At 33.1% G+C, this 17,680-nt stretch overlaps 3 protein-coding genes across 16 annotated transcripts in view; 1 reads left to right on the top strand and 2 right to left on the bottom strand.

Moving 5' to 3' along the window:
• Positions 1-5,241: 5,241 nt before the first annotated feature.
• LOC122573800 (chloride channel CLIC-like protein 1) lies at positions 5,242-7,997 on the bottom strand. 6 transcript variants are annotated; one of them, XM_043740665.1, is made up of 10 exons: positions 7,847-7,997; positions 7,276-7,450; positions 7,102-7,185; positions 6,906-7,044; positions 6,602-6,829; positions 6,391-6,537; positions 6,210-6,315; positions 5,981-6,139; positions 5,693-5,910; positions 5,242-5,577 (listed from the first exon to the last, which is right to left on the bottom strand). In XM_043740665.1, the coding sequence occupies exons 2-10, from the start codon at positions 7,371-7,373 to the stop codon at positions 5,332-5,334; spliced, it is 1,425 nt and encodes a 474-aa protein (XP_043596600.1). In that variant the 5' UTR covers positions 7,374-7,450; positions 7,847-7,997; the 3' UTR covers positions 5,242-5,331. The 6 variants fall into 6 exon arrangements, with proteins under 6 accessions (XP_043596600.1, XP_043596598.1, XP_043596599.1 ...); XM_043740663.1 differs by having other exon boundaries at positions 7,577-7,972; XM_043740664.1 differs by having other exon boundaries at positions 7,724-7,972.
• A 114-nt stretch (positions 7,998-8,111) lies between these two features.
• LOC122573803 (upstream stimulatory factor 1-like) lies at positions 8,112-10,593 on the top strand. Of its 2 annotated transcripts, XM_043740670.1 has the most exons (5): positions 8,112-8,183; positions 9,056-9,178; positions 9,449-9,827; positions 9,906-10,058; positions 10,358-10,593. In XM_043740670.1, exons 2-5 carry the CDS (start codon positions 9,141-9,143, stop codon positions 10,562-10,564), a joined length of 777 nt encoding a protein of 258 aa, XP_043596605.1. In that variant the 5' UTR covers positions 8,112-8,183; positions 9,056-9,140; the 3' UTR covers positions 10,565-10,593. The 2 variants fall into 2 exon arrangements, with proteins under 2 accessions (XP_043596605.1, XP_043596606.1); XM_043740671.1 differs by lacking the exon at positions 8,112-8,183 and having other exon boundaries at positions 9,157-9,178; positions 9,490-9,827.
• A 2,479-nt stretch (positions 10,594-13,072) lies between these two features.
• Positions 13,073-17,680, bottom strand: part of LOC122573799 (serine/arginine repetitive matrix protein 2) — a 131,137-nt gene continuing 126,529 nt past the window's right edge. For all 8 annotated transcript variants that reach the window (XM_043740655.1, XM_043740654.1, XM_043740656.1 and 5 more), the window contains 7 exons: positions 17,053-17,153; positions 15,770-16,086; positions 15,163-15,534; positions 14,697-15,059; positions 14,378-14,591; positions 14,042-14,284; positions 13,073-13,953 (listed from right to left, as the gene is read on the bottom strand). In XM_043740655.1, coding sequence (XP_043596590.1) covers positions 13,814-13,953; positions 14,042-14,284; positions 14,378-14,591; positions 14,697-15,059; positions 15,163-15,534; positions 15,770-16,086; positions 17,053-17,153 — 1,750 coding nt within the window. In that variant the 3' untranslated portion in view covers positions 13,073-13,813. The remainder of the gene's footprint in view (positions 13,954-14,041; positions 14,285-14,377; positions 14,592-14,696; positions 15,060-15,162; positions 15,535-15,769; positions 16,087-17,052; positions 17,154-17,680) is intronic.

Genomic DNA, 17,680 nt, shown 5'->3' with positions numbered 1-17,680 from the left:
TAGCAATTATTAAACGTAATAAGAGTAGTGATCTCGCGTTCTTCTATTTATCTTTGGAGCACGAGCGTTATTTTTATAACTTAAGAAACTGAATATCTTATACGTATAATCGTCGATCATCGATTATTAATTAAGCACATCAAACTATTAATCAAAAATGAGACATGCGATATCGTATTTATCATAAAAATAAGAATCTGGAAAATGTAAATTTTACAAGCGCCTGTGTTATGCATTGATAGCGTATTGAATCGAAGCATGTAGAATAATGTTTGTATCTTAAAAAGAAGTCGGTATACCAACGTCTGCTTAAGTTCTCGCGGTGTATGTTCATTAATGATCCTCATTTTATTCTGTTCTTATTTCTGATGCACGAAGGATAATGCAAGCTGCGTGTCCGAGCGTCAGACTTGAAACGACCGACGCTGCATCAAACCGGTTCACTGATATTAAACTATTTTCCCATATGACCAACGGCGGAAAAAATGATCGTTTCACGTTAAGTCGTGCCGATGTAATTGCCATACGACCAGTTTTCCTATATTTATACCCACGGAGCCGCAACGTGGAATTTTACTTTAAGCTTCTCTAAACCGGTTCGATTTCCTGACATTTAATGGTTTCGCTGGTCGATCGAACGACAACAACCACTCTACGACTAATTTCAACGTCTATGTCGGAGCAATGGGAACGACATTTATCATGTTGTCCATGGTCGCTCGACTCTACGAAATAAAACGTATATTGCGTATTAAGGTATAATCTCGTTTGTCGCCTTTTATTCTTACGCTATGGCGCGACTCCTTTATTCTTGTATCGATGGCAATTTGTATTTCCTCGAACAAAAAACAAAGCTCCATGGTCGACCTAGATCTTAAATAAGGAACCTGAAGGAAAAGTACGAGTAATAAAGTATTTAAATTCTAATGCTTCTAAACATTGAAACGCATTACTATATCGAGAACGTTTATACAATTTCATACTTTTATAGACATATAACTAAGGAAATGGGATCCGAATAGTGATTTATTTTGACTACTAAACATTATAAAAATACTTTACTTTGAATATTTTACATATCTTAGAATATTATGCGGATTCTATAGGTTTTTGGACCTCGGAAGTTCTCATAAACACATAGACATTCGTAGTCCATACGTTATTATACTATTAAAAAAAATTCTCTAGATAGATCGTTTCTCAAATTTACCTCACATGTTTCACCGAAACACCTAATAATTCGTGACGAAACGATGCCTGATTGTTGCGTCCAAAGAATTTCGTCGATAATTGGAAAACAAAAGATCGAACTCTAGCTACGTGTACAACGACTCATTCGATACAGAACTGCCCTCTTGGGTGAATAAACCCATATATATATATAAAGCATGGACATCCAGTCGGGCGAGCCATGCGATAAGATATAGGGAGACGGCGTACAAAGTCCCTTGGGACCAGTTGAGGTCTTAATTACTACCCTCTCATGCTGGAATGCTGCGTTATCATGCGGTTACTTCTGCTCGCTCGTGTATATGTCCACGGGTCCGACATTGAATTACACTTTCCTTTTTGGTTGGACCTTTCCAGTCATCACCGTTGGGTAAAGTGTTAATTACACGTGACACTCAAAGATTCTGAAAGACAAACAGGAATTAGGTAATTTCAAGTTTCGAACAGGTGAATAGAAACTCTGAAATAGAGCTATAGCATAAACTAAGAAAAAAAAACATATTGATGTACTTACGAGTTGTGAAAGTCTTACTTCCTAGATTAAAGATAAAACTCATATTTAGAATTTAAATAATCTTACAGGAGATGATCCGATAAAAAGTCATAAATTTAAGAGGAAAATTACAAAAGCGATGTAATTTGCACGAAACGATCGCTTTGAAAACTAATAGATAATTTTTCGCAATTTAACGTTCATTGATCGAACAATTAAAATTGTTCGTGAAACGGTATTTACACGACAAAGTGATTAATAAACTATGTATAGAGATACGTGCAGCTTTGATCACAAGTACGATGCTTGTCACTGGCCAGCTTTAATAGACCACAGAGGAGCTATCTTGATATAATATCGTGTCTATACATACTAGAACACATTTTAAGTATTTCTCATATACAAACTTCATTTAACGTATAAAGTTCGCGTTAAAATCCATAAAGTGGAAAGGAGTATCTTTTTTTAAATAACCAAGGAGGCTAGGATCGATAAAACTTCACCGATAACTGTAGAAATGGCTTTCTTTCTATTCATCGTAACCGATATCAACGACAACGCCGGCTATATCTGCTTGAACAAACGTAAATCCAGACGAGGAAGGATCGGAGAAAATCTATATCGTTCCAGTTCTCTGGTCTCCGTGCTCTGCACAATGCTGATAAATGCGCACTCAACAGAAGCGTGCACGATCAGGTCCAACGTCGGTAATAGACAGTTTACATTCAGCAATTCTGGTGAACAGCGAAACGTTTAGTAGCAGTAACCGATCGTTACTCCTACCATCTATTTCCCGATATCCAGACCTCTCATGAGTTACTGAATCCTCGATCGGCCAACATGGAGGTACGAAAATTTACAGGCTAACGATCAAAGCTGCGCAAGAAACGGTAACATCGTAGAGCCGGATATCCGATTGTTTGTACGATCACACATTCCACTCGGCTACACGGAATAACCCTCCTGTAAATGACTGGCGTAAACTGTCGTAAGGAAAGGTAACAAAAAATGATCGCATGTATCCTCACGAAGCACGGATAAGTTACATCGACTATATCGCAATGAAAGATGGTTATTAAAACGATCGTAGCATATTCTAAGACGAAGTTCTGCAAGAACTCAGGTTGAATTGTCTACCTCGCGCCGGGAACGAAGTAAATCGGTTAAAACTTCGTCTTTCCCCCGCCTTGCTTAATTATGTTCCAGCTAGGCATGCATTATGTATTTCACTTTGTTGAAGACTTCGACCGCCTCTGGAAGTTTGTCTTCCGTTGGAACTTTCCTATGGAGTTTCCAATTGTAATGTACCACTTAAAATGAATTATCGATAACTTTCCCGAAAATCTCTTTGAAAGAAATGACAGTACTGGTGCGGCGATAGAAACGATCCAACTTTTCTTCGCGAGTCGTACGAGCAAAGAGGAAAGTTAACCGAAGAAAAATCGGAACTACGATACGAACACTTTGATATTTCGGTACGAATGATATCGGCCGACCGAACAACCAACCATCCTCTATTTTTACATCGGCCACGGGTGCACTTTGTGAATCGATCATCGATTCGTCGATCGGTATTCGGGCGTAACCAAGTGGAAGTCTTCAGGGAACACTGAGTAACGGAGGATGTCGAAGAAAGCTTCTCGAAGATCAAGACATATATACGTACACACACGTTGGCATCACGCATCAAGCCATGTACACGTTCGATGTCTGGTATCCAAAGTTCTTCGAATTTTTAGCGGTTCACCGCTAACTAATGACGAACCAAGAGACATCAATGGAGCAGATGTAAGGAAGGGCCGTTTGAGTTTCAGGTGAAAAGCCCGGTTGCACGTGTATAGAACGGATCCCGGGTCGTTTTAGATGCAGCCAAGCGCAATTAAGCCACTTTGAAATGAGATAGGTTCGTTATTTTGATAGCCTTCTCAATGCTCGTCGATGCATCTATGATCGAGTCTGCTTTAGACATCGCGAAACGGATTAAGCTACGCTGCACCGAACTTCCACGAAGTCGTGAAAAGTTTGCAGACTCCTTACGAGCGTTCCAAACGCTCGTTTTACGCTTGTAATTTGCTCGATGCTTGTAGTTGCCGAAGCGATGAAAAAAGAAAAGCCGTCTGACGAACTGACGATAACGAAGTTAGAAGTTAAACAATTATTCATGTTTTAAATATATAAACATATTATTTGAGTGATTCGCGTTTGATATTATTCAAATTTAAATTTTTAAAATTTTTAATTATAAAAGTAACTAAAAAAGAAACTTTCAAATAATCTTGAGAATATTTAGGTGCGTAAATTCGTGACAGAACACCGAAAGCGCACAAAGGCACAAACATTTTGGAACAAGCATAATATACAACAGATAAAGGACGATGGTTTGCGGAAACAGAACTAAGGGCCAAACACGTCGGCATACGCGTACCAGTCTCGGTTCTCTTAGACATCATCTCGAGCATGTAATGCATCTATGGCCCTATGAAACCCAACCCTCTGCCCTAAATACGTATCGCTCTCTGTTACCTATAAACACACCTGCTGTTCATGGACCTATGCACAATTTGAAAAAGTTCTTTAGCCGTTGCTTCATTCGATCGAGCCATTCTAAATATTTTGATTGACCAGCACTTACAAAATTTTTTCGATCTGATAGACGTGCTTCGCACCTTTGGTTTACGTTAGTCAAATTTGCTTTCTTAAACATAACAATTTAAACATCCAAAAAGTTGCAAGTGATACAGTATAAAAATTTAATTTTTGCAGTTTCAAATTTCAATTTTTAAATTATATACATTATCATAATTAAATTTAACGAAAATTTTCGAACATAATGTTGAAATTTAATTAGATTCTTGACGAGGTACGTATGAGATGACAAGTTGTTTTGAAACTGTGTTGTGTGTGTAGAGACGAACGCGCTGGTTTGCATAAATAGAATTAATTACGAACACAGAACTTAGTTTTGCGGGATCGTCGTCACCTACCACTTGTCCTAATCGTTATTCCGGCTACATCACCAACATCTGCGCTTGTTATGTACGTATATCCAACGTAGTTTCCACACAAATACGTTTTAAAAAAATACAAAAAATTTAAAATAAATACAAATATATCGTAGAAGTACGATATATACGTTTATTGAATTCTTCGTTGCTATTCATTAGGCTGAATTCGCATTAGTACCCGTATCTCTGCTTGCGAAATAATTCTGTTGAATTATATAGAATTTGTATATTGTATTAAACGAACATTGCATGTTTATAAAAGTATGTGTATTTAAATATTGGAAATATTAAAGCTCTGGAATCACATAATATAAACATTGTTACAGCATATTGTAAAAATATCAAATATCATTTTCCTTATACAATATGATATAATCACAATCCAACTACAAATAAAATAAATATAAACAATACTAAAACAATACTTTGTAAGTCACAAGCTGTCAAATACAGTTATAAAATTGACATTTTGGATTCGTTAATTATTAATTTGTGTATTAACAACAAGTAACATTAAGTTTTATGTAATGAAATATTTACTTGACTAAGTACATTAGAAATTAACAGCTTATATATTTTACGAAACAAGTTATCAATAAATTATTAACCATCCCCTCTACCATCCTTATTTTCTCCTATTATGGCATCCAATTTTTCTTCATTATGATTATTTGACAATTTACTATTCTTTATCATATCACCGCGACATAAATCATCGAAACTTTCCCGAATATCACTATCTGTCGCAATAGTTTCTTCTTCGCAATAATCTTTTAAAGCTGGTAAGACGTTTGATTGCTTGACTTTCGGAACATCTTGTATTTGCGGTACGTCGGTACCGTGAGTTACCTAAAAAAGTTTCGAGTTTTTAAACAACTACATACAAAAGATTTACAATTAAATCTGGGATAAATTTAGTTAAAAATAAAACATTCCAAATAAAACAAAGGAAATTATATATTACCTTAAGAATTATTTGTACAGGTTCTCGGTTTTCTAGACTGTGTAATGAATTACCTTTTCCATTTTTTCTCTCATGGCTAATTCCAAATCTCAATAATGGTCCTAAGCCTAAATTAAATGATGCTCCAGACAGAAAGAACGGTATCATTATTATAACAAAACCTATACATATATACAGCATACATTTTATTATCCATCCATATGTCCAAGGCAGATTATCTAAAAGATCAAATGAAATTATTAAATCAACTGAATTAGGATGTAACTATGAATAAAACTTATCAATTACCTGTAGCATTATCTATAAAGCCAGATATAACAGTTCCTATGTGCGTAACTGGATGAAGAACAACGGTAGTAATAAAATGTGATAACGCAAATGCAGGTGTAATTTTTAGTTTTGGATTAGACATTACTGTTTCATAATATTGCTCACAATCGTCCTTAGCTACAACGATAGGAAGATGATAGTAACCTTCCAGAGCATTTTTCAATGTACGAAAATAATATATACTTACAAAAGAATGAAATAAACTTGTGCCACAAATTCATCTTATCGGGTTGACAAGAAATTGGTATGTCTGAAAATTTCATTTGTGCAGCAACAGACTTAATTTCGGCTTCCTTAAAAGAACAAATGTACTTAAGGAATAATATTCTTTTAAAACTAAAATAAAATTATAAGTTAATGTTATTTACCTTTATAAGTTGCCACCAAGTCATAAAAAAGCTCAATATGAATATAATTTGTATAATACACAAAATAGGAAATCTTTGCCCACATCTTATCATTTTAAATGTCAAACAAGCCATTATCATTGTAAATAAGATTATAGCTCCATCTGGCTAAAATATTAAATCAATAAATATATAAACCAGAAATATAATTAAACAAAACCAATATTCTTACATATTCTTGTACTGTTCTAAGTATTGTGCCAAAACCTTTGTGCAATACATCAAATATATGTATAGCTTCAAACATATAATTATATCGAGGTTCCTGTATTATATTACTTAGAATTTCATCAATTTCTCTTAAAGATGTTTTATGAATTTGAAAATTTCTAAGTATTTCCATTTGAGAATGGGATACCTCAATCTCTAATATTCCTGTTATTGATACTTCATTCTCATTCTGTTTCCAAAAAGTAAAATACATTTTTCTTGAACATGTTTGAGAAAGTACGCCATAAATAATATTATCCTGTTACCTCTATGCGAATATTTGATAATAATAGATTAATAAGACGCTTATAAAAGATTGCTTCGTGGCTACTATAATTATTTTCATGTTTAAGAGGTTCCAACTCGTTTTGAGCTTCGATGCTTTCCTGTACCATATCTTTTCTACTGAAAAAGTTAATACTTATAGCATTTACAACATCTGAATATACATTTTATACATACATGTCCATGTTTATTTCTTTATCCATTGTTTTACTGTGCTTATCATAAAAAAATGAATATGGATCTATTAGTTCTTCTGAGTTCCTATAAAATTATGTATTGTTTAATTTATACATATAATAATATAAATTTCTCCTAATTTTAGATGTAAAAAGAACTTATTAATATTCTTACTCTATATTTTCAAAGTAGTTTTCATCTTCACAATGTACAATTAAGATGATTGCAAAGATATGAATCAATAAGAAAATAAATTCGTTTGGAGTCTTCATTCCAAAGAAAAATAGAAATGCTAAACACAATATTTTCACCAGTTCGTATCGTGTATTAGTTCATTGAAAACGCAGTTCTAAAAATATTGGTGCGTCAATTGTTTCGTAACCTAACTTTTACCTTCTATCGAGTTTACGCATACATGTATATCAAAGATTCGTATTTTAATGAAGTATGATTAATATATTAAATTTATATTTACAACAAGTGGTTGAATTTAAATCACAAAATTCGGTAAATTACACACATGGAACAGTGATACCATACTAGGGTAACATAAAAACACTACCACATATGAAAATGTATAAAAATATGATGAGCTTTAATTTATTAAACATAAAATTATTGCCTTTTTTGTTTGTCATTTAATGTCCCTGACGCGTAAAATCCAAAAATACAAGTCTTAATTTTAAGAATCTAACGGTTTAAAAGTTATGCGTATGTAAAATTTTTAACGTATTTTACGCGTTACTTTGACACCATGGTGACTCCAATCCATGATTCGTTCAATGAGTAGAATCGCTGGCTGTCACAAATATACATGAGTATCGGCCATTTTACGGCGGGATTTTAATTTTCCTAAATATTGAATTAAATTCAATTTTTTTCTATCCTCTACGACCGCCACAAGGCGGCTGGTTACGATAGTACAAACTAATATTTGGCGAAGTTTAATTCAATGCTCATTTGTATCGACCAATCAAATGATTGATAAGAGTAATATGGCATCATGCTAACCTGTAAAATACGGTAAAAATGCGTATCTTACATATGTATAATTTTTAAACCGTTGGATTTCTAAAGTTCAGGTGTGCATTTTTGAATACTACGCATTGAAAATCATTAAATAACAAATACAAAAGAACAAGTAATTTTATATCCGACAAACCGAAGTTAAATCATTTAATATGCTACAACATTATATTGTACTTGCAACATACATGAAGAAACTTCGCAATCCCATTTCCATCTAAGTATTTTTTAGACTTTTTTGTTATACAACATGTAAATATAAAAATCAATATAATCAATTTATATATATAGAATAAGATTGAAAAGGATGTCACAAATGTTATTTAATTTTTCTATTGTACAGAGACTTTGTTATATATACCTTATACATTACATATACTTCATTTCTTAATAATATATTTTACTATTAATGGCCGAGTTAAAAATATGGTATTTAATCTTTCCCTAACATTGCACATTATCAGTGCATTTAAGCAGAGAAGTAAACAAAAAATTACTATTAAATGTGCCAATTTTGAATATACGATTTGGTTTTAATCATAGATGATAAATCATAACTACTACATATTAATTTATTGCCATTATTCCTTTATTGCCTGTAATTAATCGTGCAAAAATTCTATAAATATTCTAAATATTTATTCATTAATATTATATTATAATATTTGAACCATTATATAAAAAATGTTAAAGAGAAATGTATCTTATGCTTTTTATAACTAGATAGTCAATAAAATTACTTATAAAAATATTATTTAAATAGTTTGAGTACAATTATTTTTTAAATGTTATACTTTTATTATAAGAATTTGACACTTTGTATTAAATATGATAACATATTTAATATTTTTATATATTTAAATATTTAATATTTAAAATACGTTATTTTATCTATATAATTTTTTGATTTATGACGCATTGCCTACAGTAAATAGATTGCAGTGCAAGTGCAATGTAATGCATTCTTATGTGGATAAAGTTTTGACTCAAGATAATTTGATCTGAGCATTACAATGGAAGTTTTAAATCATTTTGGCAATATTGATGAAAGGTATGCTTTTTATTGATTTTGTAATAATTATAAAAATAAAATAATGACATATTCTTAATAGAGTGTTTCTGTTGATTTCTATGAACTTAAAAAAGATATGTAAAATAATTTATTTTTTGTTAAATATATGAATTTATATTTATGTTTCCTAAAATCAAATGTATATTTTTATACCATATGAAAATTGGAAAACATAAATGTCTGACGTATAAGGTTATTTCATACCACATTTTTCCGTGTATGCTTTTGTAAGTATATAATATTTTATAGTGTGGACGAAAATACAATTAGCAATGACAATGTCGGCGTAGTTTTAGAAGAAGCAGAAATAATAGATTGCGATACAGAAATAGAGACAGTCACAGAAGAAGATAATATTCAATATCAATTATGTGAAGTAAATAGAAATGATAACGCAGTGGCATACCGTGTGGTACAAGTTGGTGATAATCATACAAATAACACTGAATTATCAATAGCTGCACCTATAAATAACACAGTTCAAGTTTTGACATCACCTATAAATGGTCAGTTCTACGTACTTAGTAATAGTAATGAAGTAGTTACCTCAGAAACTACAAGAACAGTTGCTCCACGTGTTAAACTTCAAATAGATAATCCACAAAATATCCTTACTACCATCAAAAAGGTAGAATATTTTATATAATTTATATCTAATAAAAATTGCTGAATGATATTAATTATTACTCTATATAATATCATATAGAGAGATGAAAGAAGAAGGGTAACACATAATGAAGTTGAAAGACGCCGTAGGGATAAAATTAATAATTGGATTTCAAAATTGGGGAAGCTTTTACCTGAGTGTGAGCAAAGTTCAACAGGAGATGGAGATGTAAAAACCAATTTTGAGTTACAGGTAATATAGTACATATTTTTTATACATCTAAGTCCTATACATCATCCATTGATTCTTTTTTTTTATTATTATTATGGTATTTTAGTTCAAAGCATTAGGTTGTTCAATAAGTTTCTTTTGTTTTATAAGGAAATAAAGGATACACAACATTTTCCGTTTTATATTATTTTATCGAATTACGTATGATCTATTTTGTTCTATCAAACGAAAGATCACAGCGTCCGACAGATTAGGTTTCATGTTTCTTGTTGTAAAAGACATATGTATGTCTAATACATATTGGTGTTTTATGTTTACAGAGTAAAGGAGGAATTTTAGCAAGGGCATGCCAGTACATTACAGAATTACGAGATGTTCAAGAAAGTTTCTCACAAAGTTTAGATGAAAATGCTCAATTGCTAGAAGAAGCTAGAACTCTAAGGCAAGTGGTAAATCAGTTGAGGAAAGAGAATTCTGAATTAAAAGCTCAAATTGCAAAAAGTACTACATACATACTAGGTACCTAATTTTCATGAATACATATAATAAGTAGTAATAGATGTGGTCTTTTTTTATTAAATATCTTTTCCTTGAATATGATTTTATTTAAAGTATACTACCTTTAATAGTACTTGCGAAAAGTAATGTGTAGGACGTATATATAATTCAGTGCAATAAAATGATAATAATGTAGTAATTATAAAATGTTTATTTACATATATTTAACTGAGTATATATTTATATTTTGAAAACAATTGTAAACATTATGTAATTTCAACTGTACATATCATAAACGATAATTATTTATAACGTGAACAATCGAGCAAAAAGGGTAATTTATTATTAAATCATTAAATTAAATATACAAATATACAAAACATTGTGCTATTAATCAATAATTAATCTTTATCCAAAATTTATATGTCATTCAATTTTAAAGTTCCTTATGGCCTAGAACATGTTGAAGTTTACGCTAACGAAGAGTTCTACAATATTTACACTTATAAAGTACAATATCTAATTATTTACATGAAACAAAGCGATACATTATTGTATCAGTTTTTTTTTTTCAAATTTTCGGAAGTGGAACGTTCACGTGCATATTAATAACGCATAATTATAAAATATGGCAATCATCAATACGCACGCGCAACTATTTATGTTAAATATAAGGGAAAATATATGCATTCACATACATATGCAACAGCCTAAACTGTTATTACTGTAACGCCTAGTAATATTATTGCTTCAAAGCACATCATCCTGACGTTTGTGCAAAGTCTGTTTTAGTATTTTCAGAGTAACAATACAAATTTATCAATTCCTAACTATAGAAAGGATATATATTGAATTATTAATTACTTTACGCATCTTTAACAAGATATAGTTAATGTAAAGAATAAACCATTGCTATGTTGAAACTCCCTCTTTTTATTTTGTAACTAATGTATCTTACGAATATTTGTAATATTACTCTGATAATATACAGAAGTTTTATTTCTTTATTGATGTTAGTAAAATTCAATGAATGAAATGTTCTAAATTGTGCAATATGCGATATTATCGTTTCAGCGTTTATAATTAACATATGATATTTCTCTCCTTATGTTTAGTCACATTGGCCATTAGTTGGCCTTATATAACAATGCTTACAGAGAAATTGCGCTCGAACAAATAAATTTGTCCTATAAAAATAACTCTTAAATGAATTAGGTTCAGCAACAAATGTATCGCTTCTAGTCTAAACATCAATGGTTAATGGTTTCTGTACAGTTGAGTAGGAATCTTGCTCTTTCATTTTGTCATCATATTGTCCTCGTCATATAGTAAATACAATGCCAGGAAATAAGCAAAAATATACTTCTGTGTATTGTTTATGTTTCACAAGTATTTTCTTCTTCTTTTTTCTGCAAAATTGCGATCAAAGATAGAATAACCATTATTTTTTTATGAACATATATTTCGAAAAATATATATGCATTAAGACGATGAAAAGTGTCAGAAACGAACAAAAAAATATTTAGTAAACATATTGGCAGTGTTGAAAACTTTCACAATTGGTGGATCAGCTTTTTTGAAACGTTAATTGAATTGTACTCGATGAAGAATTACAGTGTGCACGTTTCCATTATTTTTTACATACAAAACACAGAGGTTTTTGCTGACTGGCTTTCATCGTAATATTCTCACAACATTTTTCTGTACAAGAGTAGAAAAACTTGAAAGATATCTCGGATGATTTTTTTTCCGTTTAGAAACTGCTACAGCAGCAGTAGAAAACAAGCTTGATATGCGAGTATTTACATGTTTAGTGATACCTATATCATTAATACTGTCGCTCCGTATTTGACGTAGAAATATAATTCTCCGTCCATTTACCAAAAATTTAAAATCTTCGTACAAACTACGATGAGTATTATGATTTACTGCTTTAGATGAAATGACGATAATTTTAGGCAGTAAAAGGGCGTACTGTGAAACAAGTTAAGATTCTTTTCCTTTTTTATGATACTATGTACTGTGATACGTTTTGCTTCACTGAGAGAAAATTTCAAGGTATGATATTTGTGTCAACGTTATTTCTCTTTATTTCAATGTGCATACTAGAAGAGACTATCTAAATGGTTATCAAACCAATAATGCAGTTGGAAGGTCTTTCATTCTGCAGTAATAAATATATTTACTTTTAGCGAAATTCTGTTACGCTTTGACTATACTTTTCTCTCAGTGCTACTCTCCGTACCTATTTGCTCAAGCATTTCTCAATCAGTCTTTATTACCATAAAAAACACGTGGCCACTGCTAATCCATTCATTGCTTACAACGTACAAGCGGTTGCATTCCGATAATGCTAAAGTTTTATCACTGGTGTTTTATGTGATTCCGTGATAAGAGTGACTAGTACTTTCTCTTTAGTACCGCAAAAGCTCGCTATCGGCTTTACACATAATATTCATATATATCTAATAGTAAGTGCATTCATTTTTTTATTTTATGCAAGCTTTTTTTCTTCAATAATATTTTCTATTTCGTCCCGCCTCGATACTTATCGCTTTGCCTTTAATAGTTCAAACTTTCCGCACGTTATTCTTTTCCATTTTGTAATATTGTACGTTTCGTCTAGACGTTGCTTATATGAATTTATAATTACGCTTAATTAGTAATATTTCTTGCGGTTATACTTTGAATAAACAACGGTTATCATTTTTCTGAAAACAACTAAGTGATAATACCTTGTCACTCCGTGATTGCAGTGATCTGTGTGATTGTAAGACGACAGAGCATAGAATCTAGAAGAATCCTTTTCGAGGCAGTGAAATAAATATCGCCAACGATATCGACAAAGTTATACTTCCTTTTTATCGAACTGCGTGTGATTTAAATTAAACGAGAATAACTACATTCGGACTGACGAAAATCGTAGCGTTTTGCTTACCCTTTTAACAGGACGTACCGATATTGCTGAATCGACAACGACTAAGAGATAAAACTTAACGATTAGATAAATAAAATACCTTCGTTCCATACACGCGACAAGCGCTTGTTATCGTTTGCTTTCGTACAGATTAAAACGAATACGATGTCCGTTTGTTTATTCGAATATTCTTAAATATCGAAACATTGAAGAAAATCCGAATAAATCTCGATGAGAAGAAATTTTCTGAGAAATGTTTCTTGAACGACAAGTAATTTGTGAATCACGGTTGCGAAGCAACGATTAAGCGCTTCTCGTCAGACTTTCACAAGTCAATGTATGGTACGAAGGTAGGCCTGTCTCAGGACGGCTGAAGTCGCGTGTTTTTCTTGCTGCTACCGAACGTGAACCAAGTGCCAACTTTACGTCCTAACGAGTTTGTGGTGGCTTGCCCAACCATTGTAGGCATTTCGTAAGCCGACTCTCTTTTGTACGTTTTGTCTGTAATTATTCAATCCAGACAATTGTAATAATATCATAAGTTTAAAGTACTTATTGTAAAGGCTCAGACAATAATTATTTTACGTACTGCGAGGTTTAATTGGCGGTCTATTCTGCTGTCTCGTTGCTGCGATCCTAGCCAATTGCCTGGCCGCAGCAGGGAACTCCAATCCGTCATTTCTGTCCTGAGCAACCAGTCTCCTTTCCTCGGCCATGGCTGCCAACCATCGATGCTTTTCTTCCGCTGTGCGGCAGCAGAATAACAACCACTTGTCTCGAACACAACTGTATACTTTCAAACAATGCCTTACTGTTACACCTAGTTGGTGATCTGTAAACAAACCATTAACAATTTACGATTGAAATGTTAAAAATAAAACTAGAATTAGATGATGCATTAATGACACACGGTTTGAAAACTTACCTTTCCCATCGGGAACATCGATCACTTCGCTCGTGTCGAGATAAATTCGTCCCTTGTACACATAGGTATTTCGCTTTAAGATATCCTTCTTACAATACACTAACTGGTGGTCGAATAGGAAAAGTGTGATATTATTTGTCCACATGCCGGTAGTAACTCTCACAGCTTCTCCTTGATAAATTAATTGCGACGAAACTTCTATGAGATCTTCACCCTATAGTATTAATAAAAGATATTAAAGTATAACATCATCGAAATAAGTGAGTGCTTCGAAATAATATTGTACAAATAAATTTCATTATCTCTCTAGAATTCCTACCTCCCATCCTTCCACCCTTAGTTGCCACGCAGCAAGTTTTTCTAGGCTCTCCATTCGTCTCTTTCTTTCGTTAATCAAAACCGCAACATCTCGCATTGCTTCTAGAGCTTCCTGAATCTTATGGTAATCTGGATGATCGGTTTTCGTATATTTCAGTAATTCTGCCAACTGGAGTGGATACTTGCATATCCGTTGCACTGGTGTCAATAAATATCCGTCCAAAGGAATTTCTATCAGCCCTCTCATTAACCTGCACGCTTCAAAGAACTTGCTATAACGATTATGTTGATATAATTCCTGTAAAGTGGCGGTAGCCATCGGATGACTGTTGCAATACTCTGAATACATACGAAATCCCGCTCTCTGAAACAATTTTCAATATCATAAAATTAAAGCAAACATTGCTATTGAAATAATAAATTGAATTGAATATCTAATGGATATTAAATAATTTTGATGTCCTTACATGATTCAGAAAACATTCACCGACGCAACTCTTGTACGGAGCACTCCAGTCGATTCTAGTTTCCAGATCCTTCAAGAATTCAGATTGGAAGTCCAACAGCTCTTCGAGATTGATAAAAATCGTTTCTATCTGCTCGTCTGTAAACATATCCGTGCGCCGTCGACATTCGGCTATGTAACCCTCCGCAACATCCCTTAGTATTTTAACGAAATCCCTTTCGGTTTGAACTAGTTCACGAACTACGCTCGTTCTGACTTGTTCATTTGATAACAGCGAAACACTGGTACGTCTTCTTAGTTGCGAATTTGACGCGCCTCCAGAAGCCATCGCCGCCAAACAATCCTCGACAGTATCTTCTTGGCTTACGCGTAACTGAAGATATAAAGTTCAATACAATTCATTGCAATTCCACAGCCATTTTGATTCATGAATGAATCGAAAAAAGTTATAACTTTCGCTAATAAATATACATAATTACTTGTAAAATTTTGCTTTATTTTTTATTTCAGTTAAAATAGTAGTGATTGCTTTAAAGTGAGAAATATTATATTAATCGAAATTTCTGATATTTTTAGTGTAAAAATCTTAAGAAAAATTGGTCACATACCCTAACAAATGCAGCCGGGAACCAGCCATGCTCTCCTCTACAACTGCCCCACCACCAGTCTTTGTCTAGGTTGTCCAAAACTTCGATCACATCGCCAGCGCGAAAAGCTAGCTCCTCTGGTTCCATCGCCACGTGGTCCCAAACAGCTTCAGCCAGGATTACGACTTCTTCGTCCATCGTCTGCTCGAAGGATTTTTTTCTGTCCGTCAAGGAGGCAATGGAGGATTCCGAATCAGACATCATTTCATCGTCGGACGTTCCACCTCTTCCATCTTGTTCGTCCTCAGACAGAACGTTTCCACCGGGCAACCTCGCGCCTGATTATAAACAAAACGACTCTTGTCTTTATCGTGAAAAGCAAAAAACGAGCTCGAGATCCGAGGATCTTTTGTATTTTGTATCTGTCGATGTGTCAGTATTGTTTTTCTTTCGTTTTGTTGCTTAAATCTGTTAACACGAGAGAACAATCGTATACAAAAAATCACCCTGTGTAGGTATCCATCGCAGGCTTGCTGGCGTTGGCAGCGAAAGATTAAAAAATCGTTTATCACGTTTCATGTGAGTAATTAGTCTTCTCGTAGAGCTTTACGAAACATAGTACGCGTGGAAATATTTCTTGAATATTTTCGGTAAAAAAGAAGATGGAATTCATTTCTTTTAATTATCGAAATGTTTCGTGAAACTCTCTAAGGGTAGTTAATTTCTACTGCACCTTGCAAACATAAGCGTATTCACAGAAAGCAATCCTTACAGAACGAAGATATCAACACGTTTAATACAGGAGTGTTCCGCATTCCTTACTGTTAAGAACTCTTCTTACAGGTGCGTTTTGTTACGACGGCTTTGAGATTTTTACAAAGGGTGCATGCTAACTTAGAGCACTGCCGGAAATAGTGATCTAGAGAGAAACTGGATATCACTGGAGTAGAGAAAGTGTGCACTAATCTTCGTCAACGGGTTGGCTACCAGTGTGCTTTCATACCAAGCAAACAAGCAATGTGCTTCTCCCCGAAAAAGAAAAAATAGAAATGAGCACGTATTTTTTCAAAAATAGTATCGATATCCATATCTTCAAACTTCAAAATTTCAGTGTACAACGTAACGGCATGTCAGTGTGTTAATGTGTAACTATAACAGTTTGCAGTTAATCAAAGTGTATAACGTGAAAGAAAAGATTACTTATTTGCTTGGAAGGAAAGAAAGGAAAGTATGTGGTCTACGTTAGAACTCAAACAATATCAACAAGTAAGGTTCGATTTTAATTTGACAAGTGTTAGCATTACCTGCAGTTTTGGTGCGCATCAAGGGTGATAGTTGATTGATACCCAGTGGTTGACTAAGTGAACGCCTCAAATTTGTCCGAGAACTCCTCCCTTTCGCGTTACTGGGACCAGAATAAGATCGTCGTTAATTTTTCTTTTTAACTGCACATGGTCGGAAAAGGATCAACAAGCTTTGTGTTTACGTAGAAGCATCGATACAACATTCAGCAACGAATTACAATAGGTAAATATATATATATATATATACATACGACAAGGTATACATGTGTATACAGAGTGGTTCTGTAAATTGTCCTACCTCAAAGAATGCTCGTTTCTTCGTTCTTAACGTAACGCTTTCTGCTCGTAGATAATGTCTCGTATTTTTCTTTTTTTTTGTTTACTGAATTTAGTTTTCTGTTATAGACCTATTTTAAATTATTTTGCTACTTTCTCCTAAACTTGGTGATGTATTGCTAACGTTTTACATTTGTATTGATATTTTATATAGGCTTTGGACGTTTAAGTAGTAGATGAGGATCTTTAGGTGGAACCTTCTATCGCTACCACGTTACCATAAAAGTCTGCATTAAAAAAGGAAAATCCTTTTATGTAAAAAAATCAAAAGAATGATCGAAAAAGTACGAAA

Source organism: Bombus pyrosoma, linkage group LG12, assembly GCF_014825855.1.
Source record: "Bombus pyrosoma isolate SC7728 linkage group LG12, ASM1482585v1, whole genome shotgun sequence".
NCBI lineage: Eukaryota > Metazoa > Arthropoda > Insecta > Hymenoptera > Apidae > Bombus > Bombus pyrosoma.
This window is presented reverse-complemented; position numbering and strand designations above follow the sequence as displayed.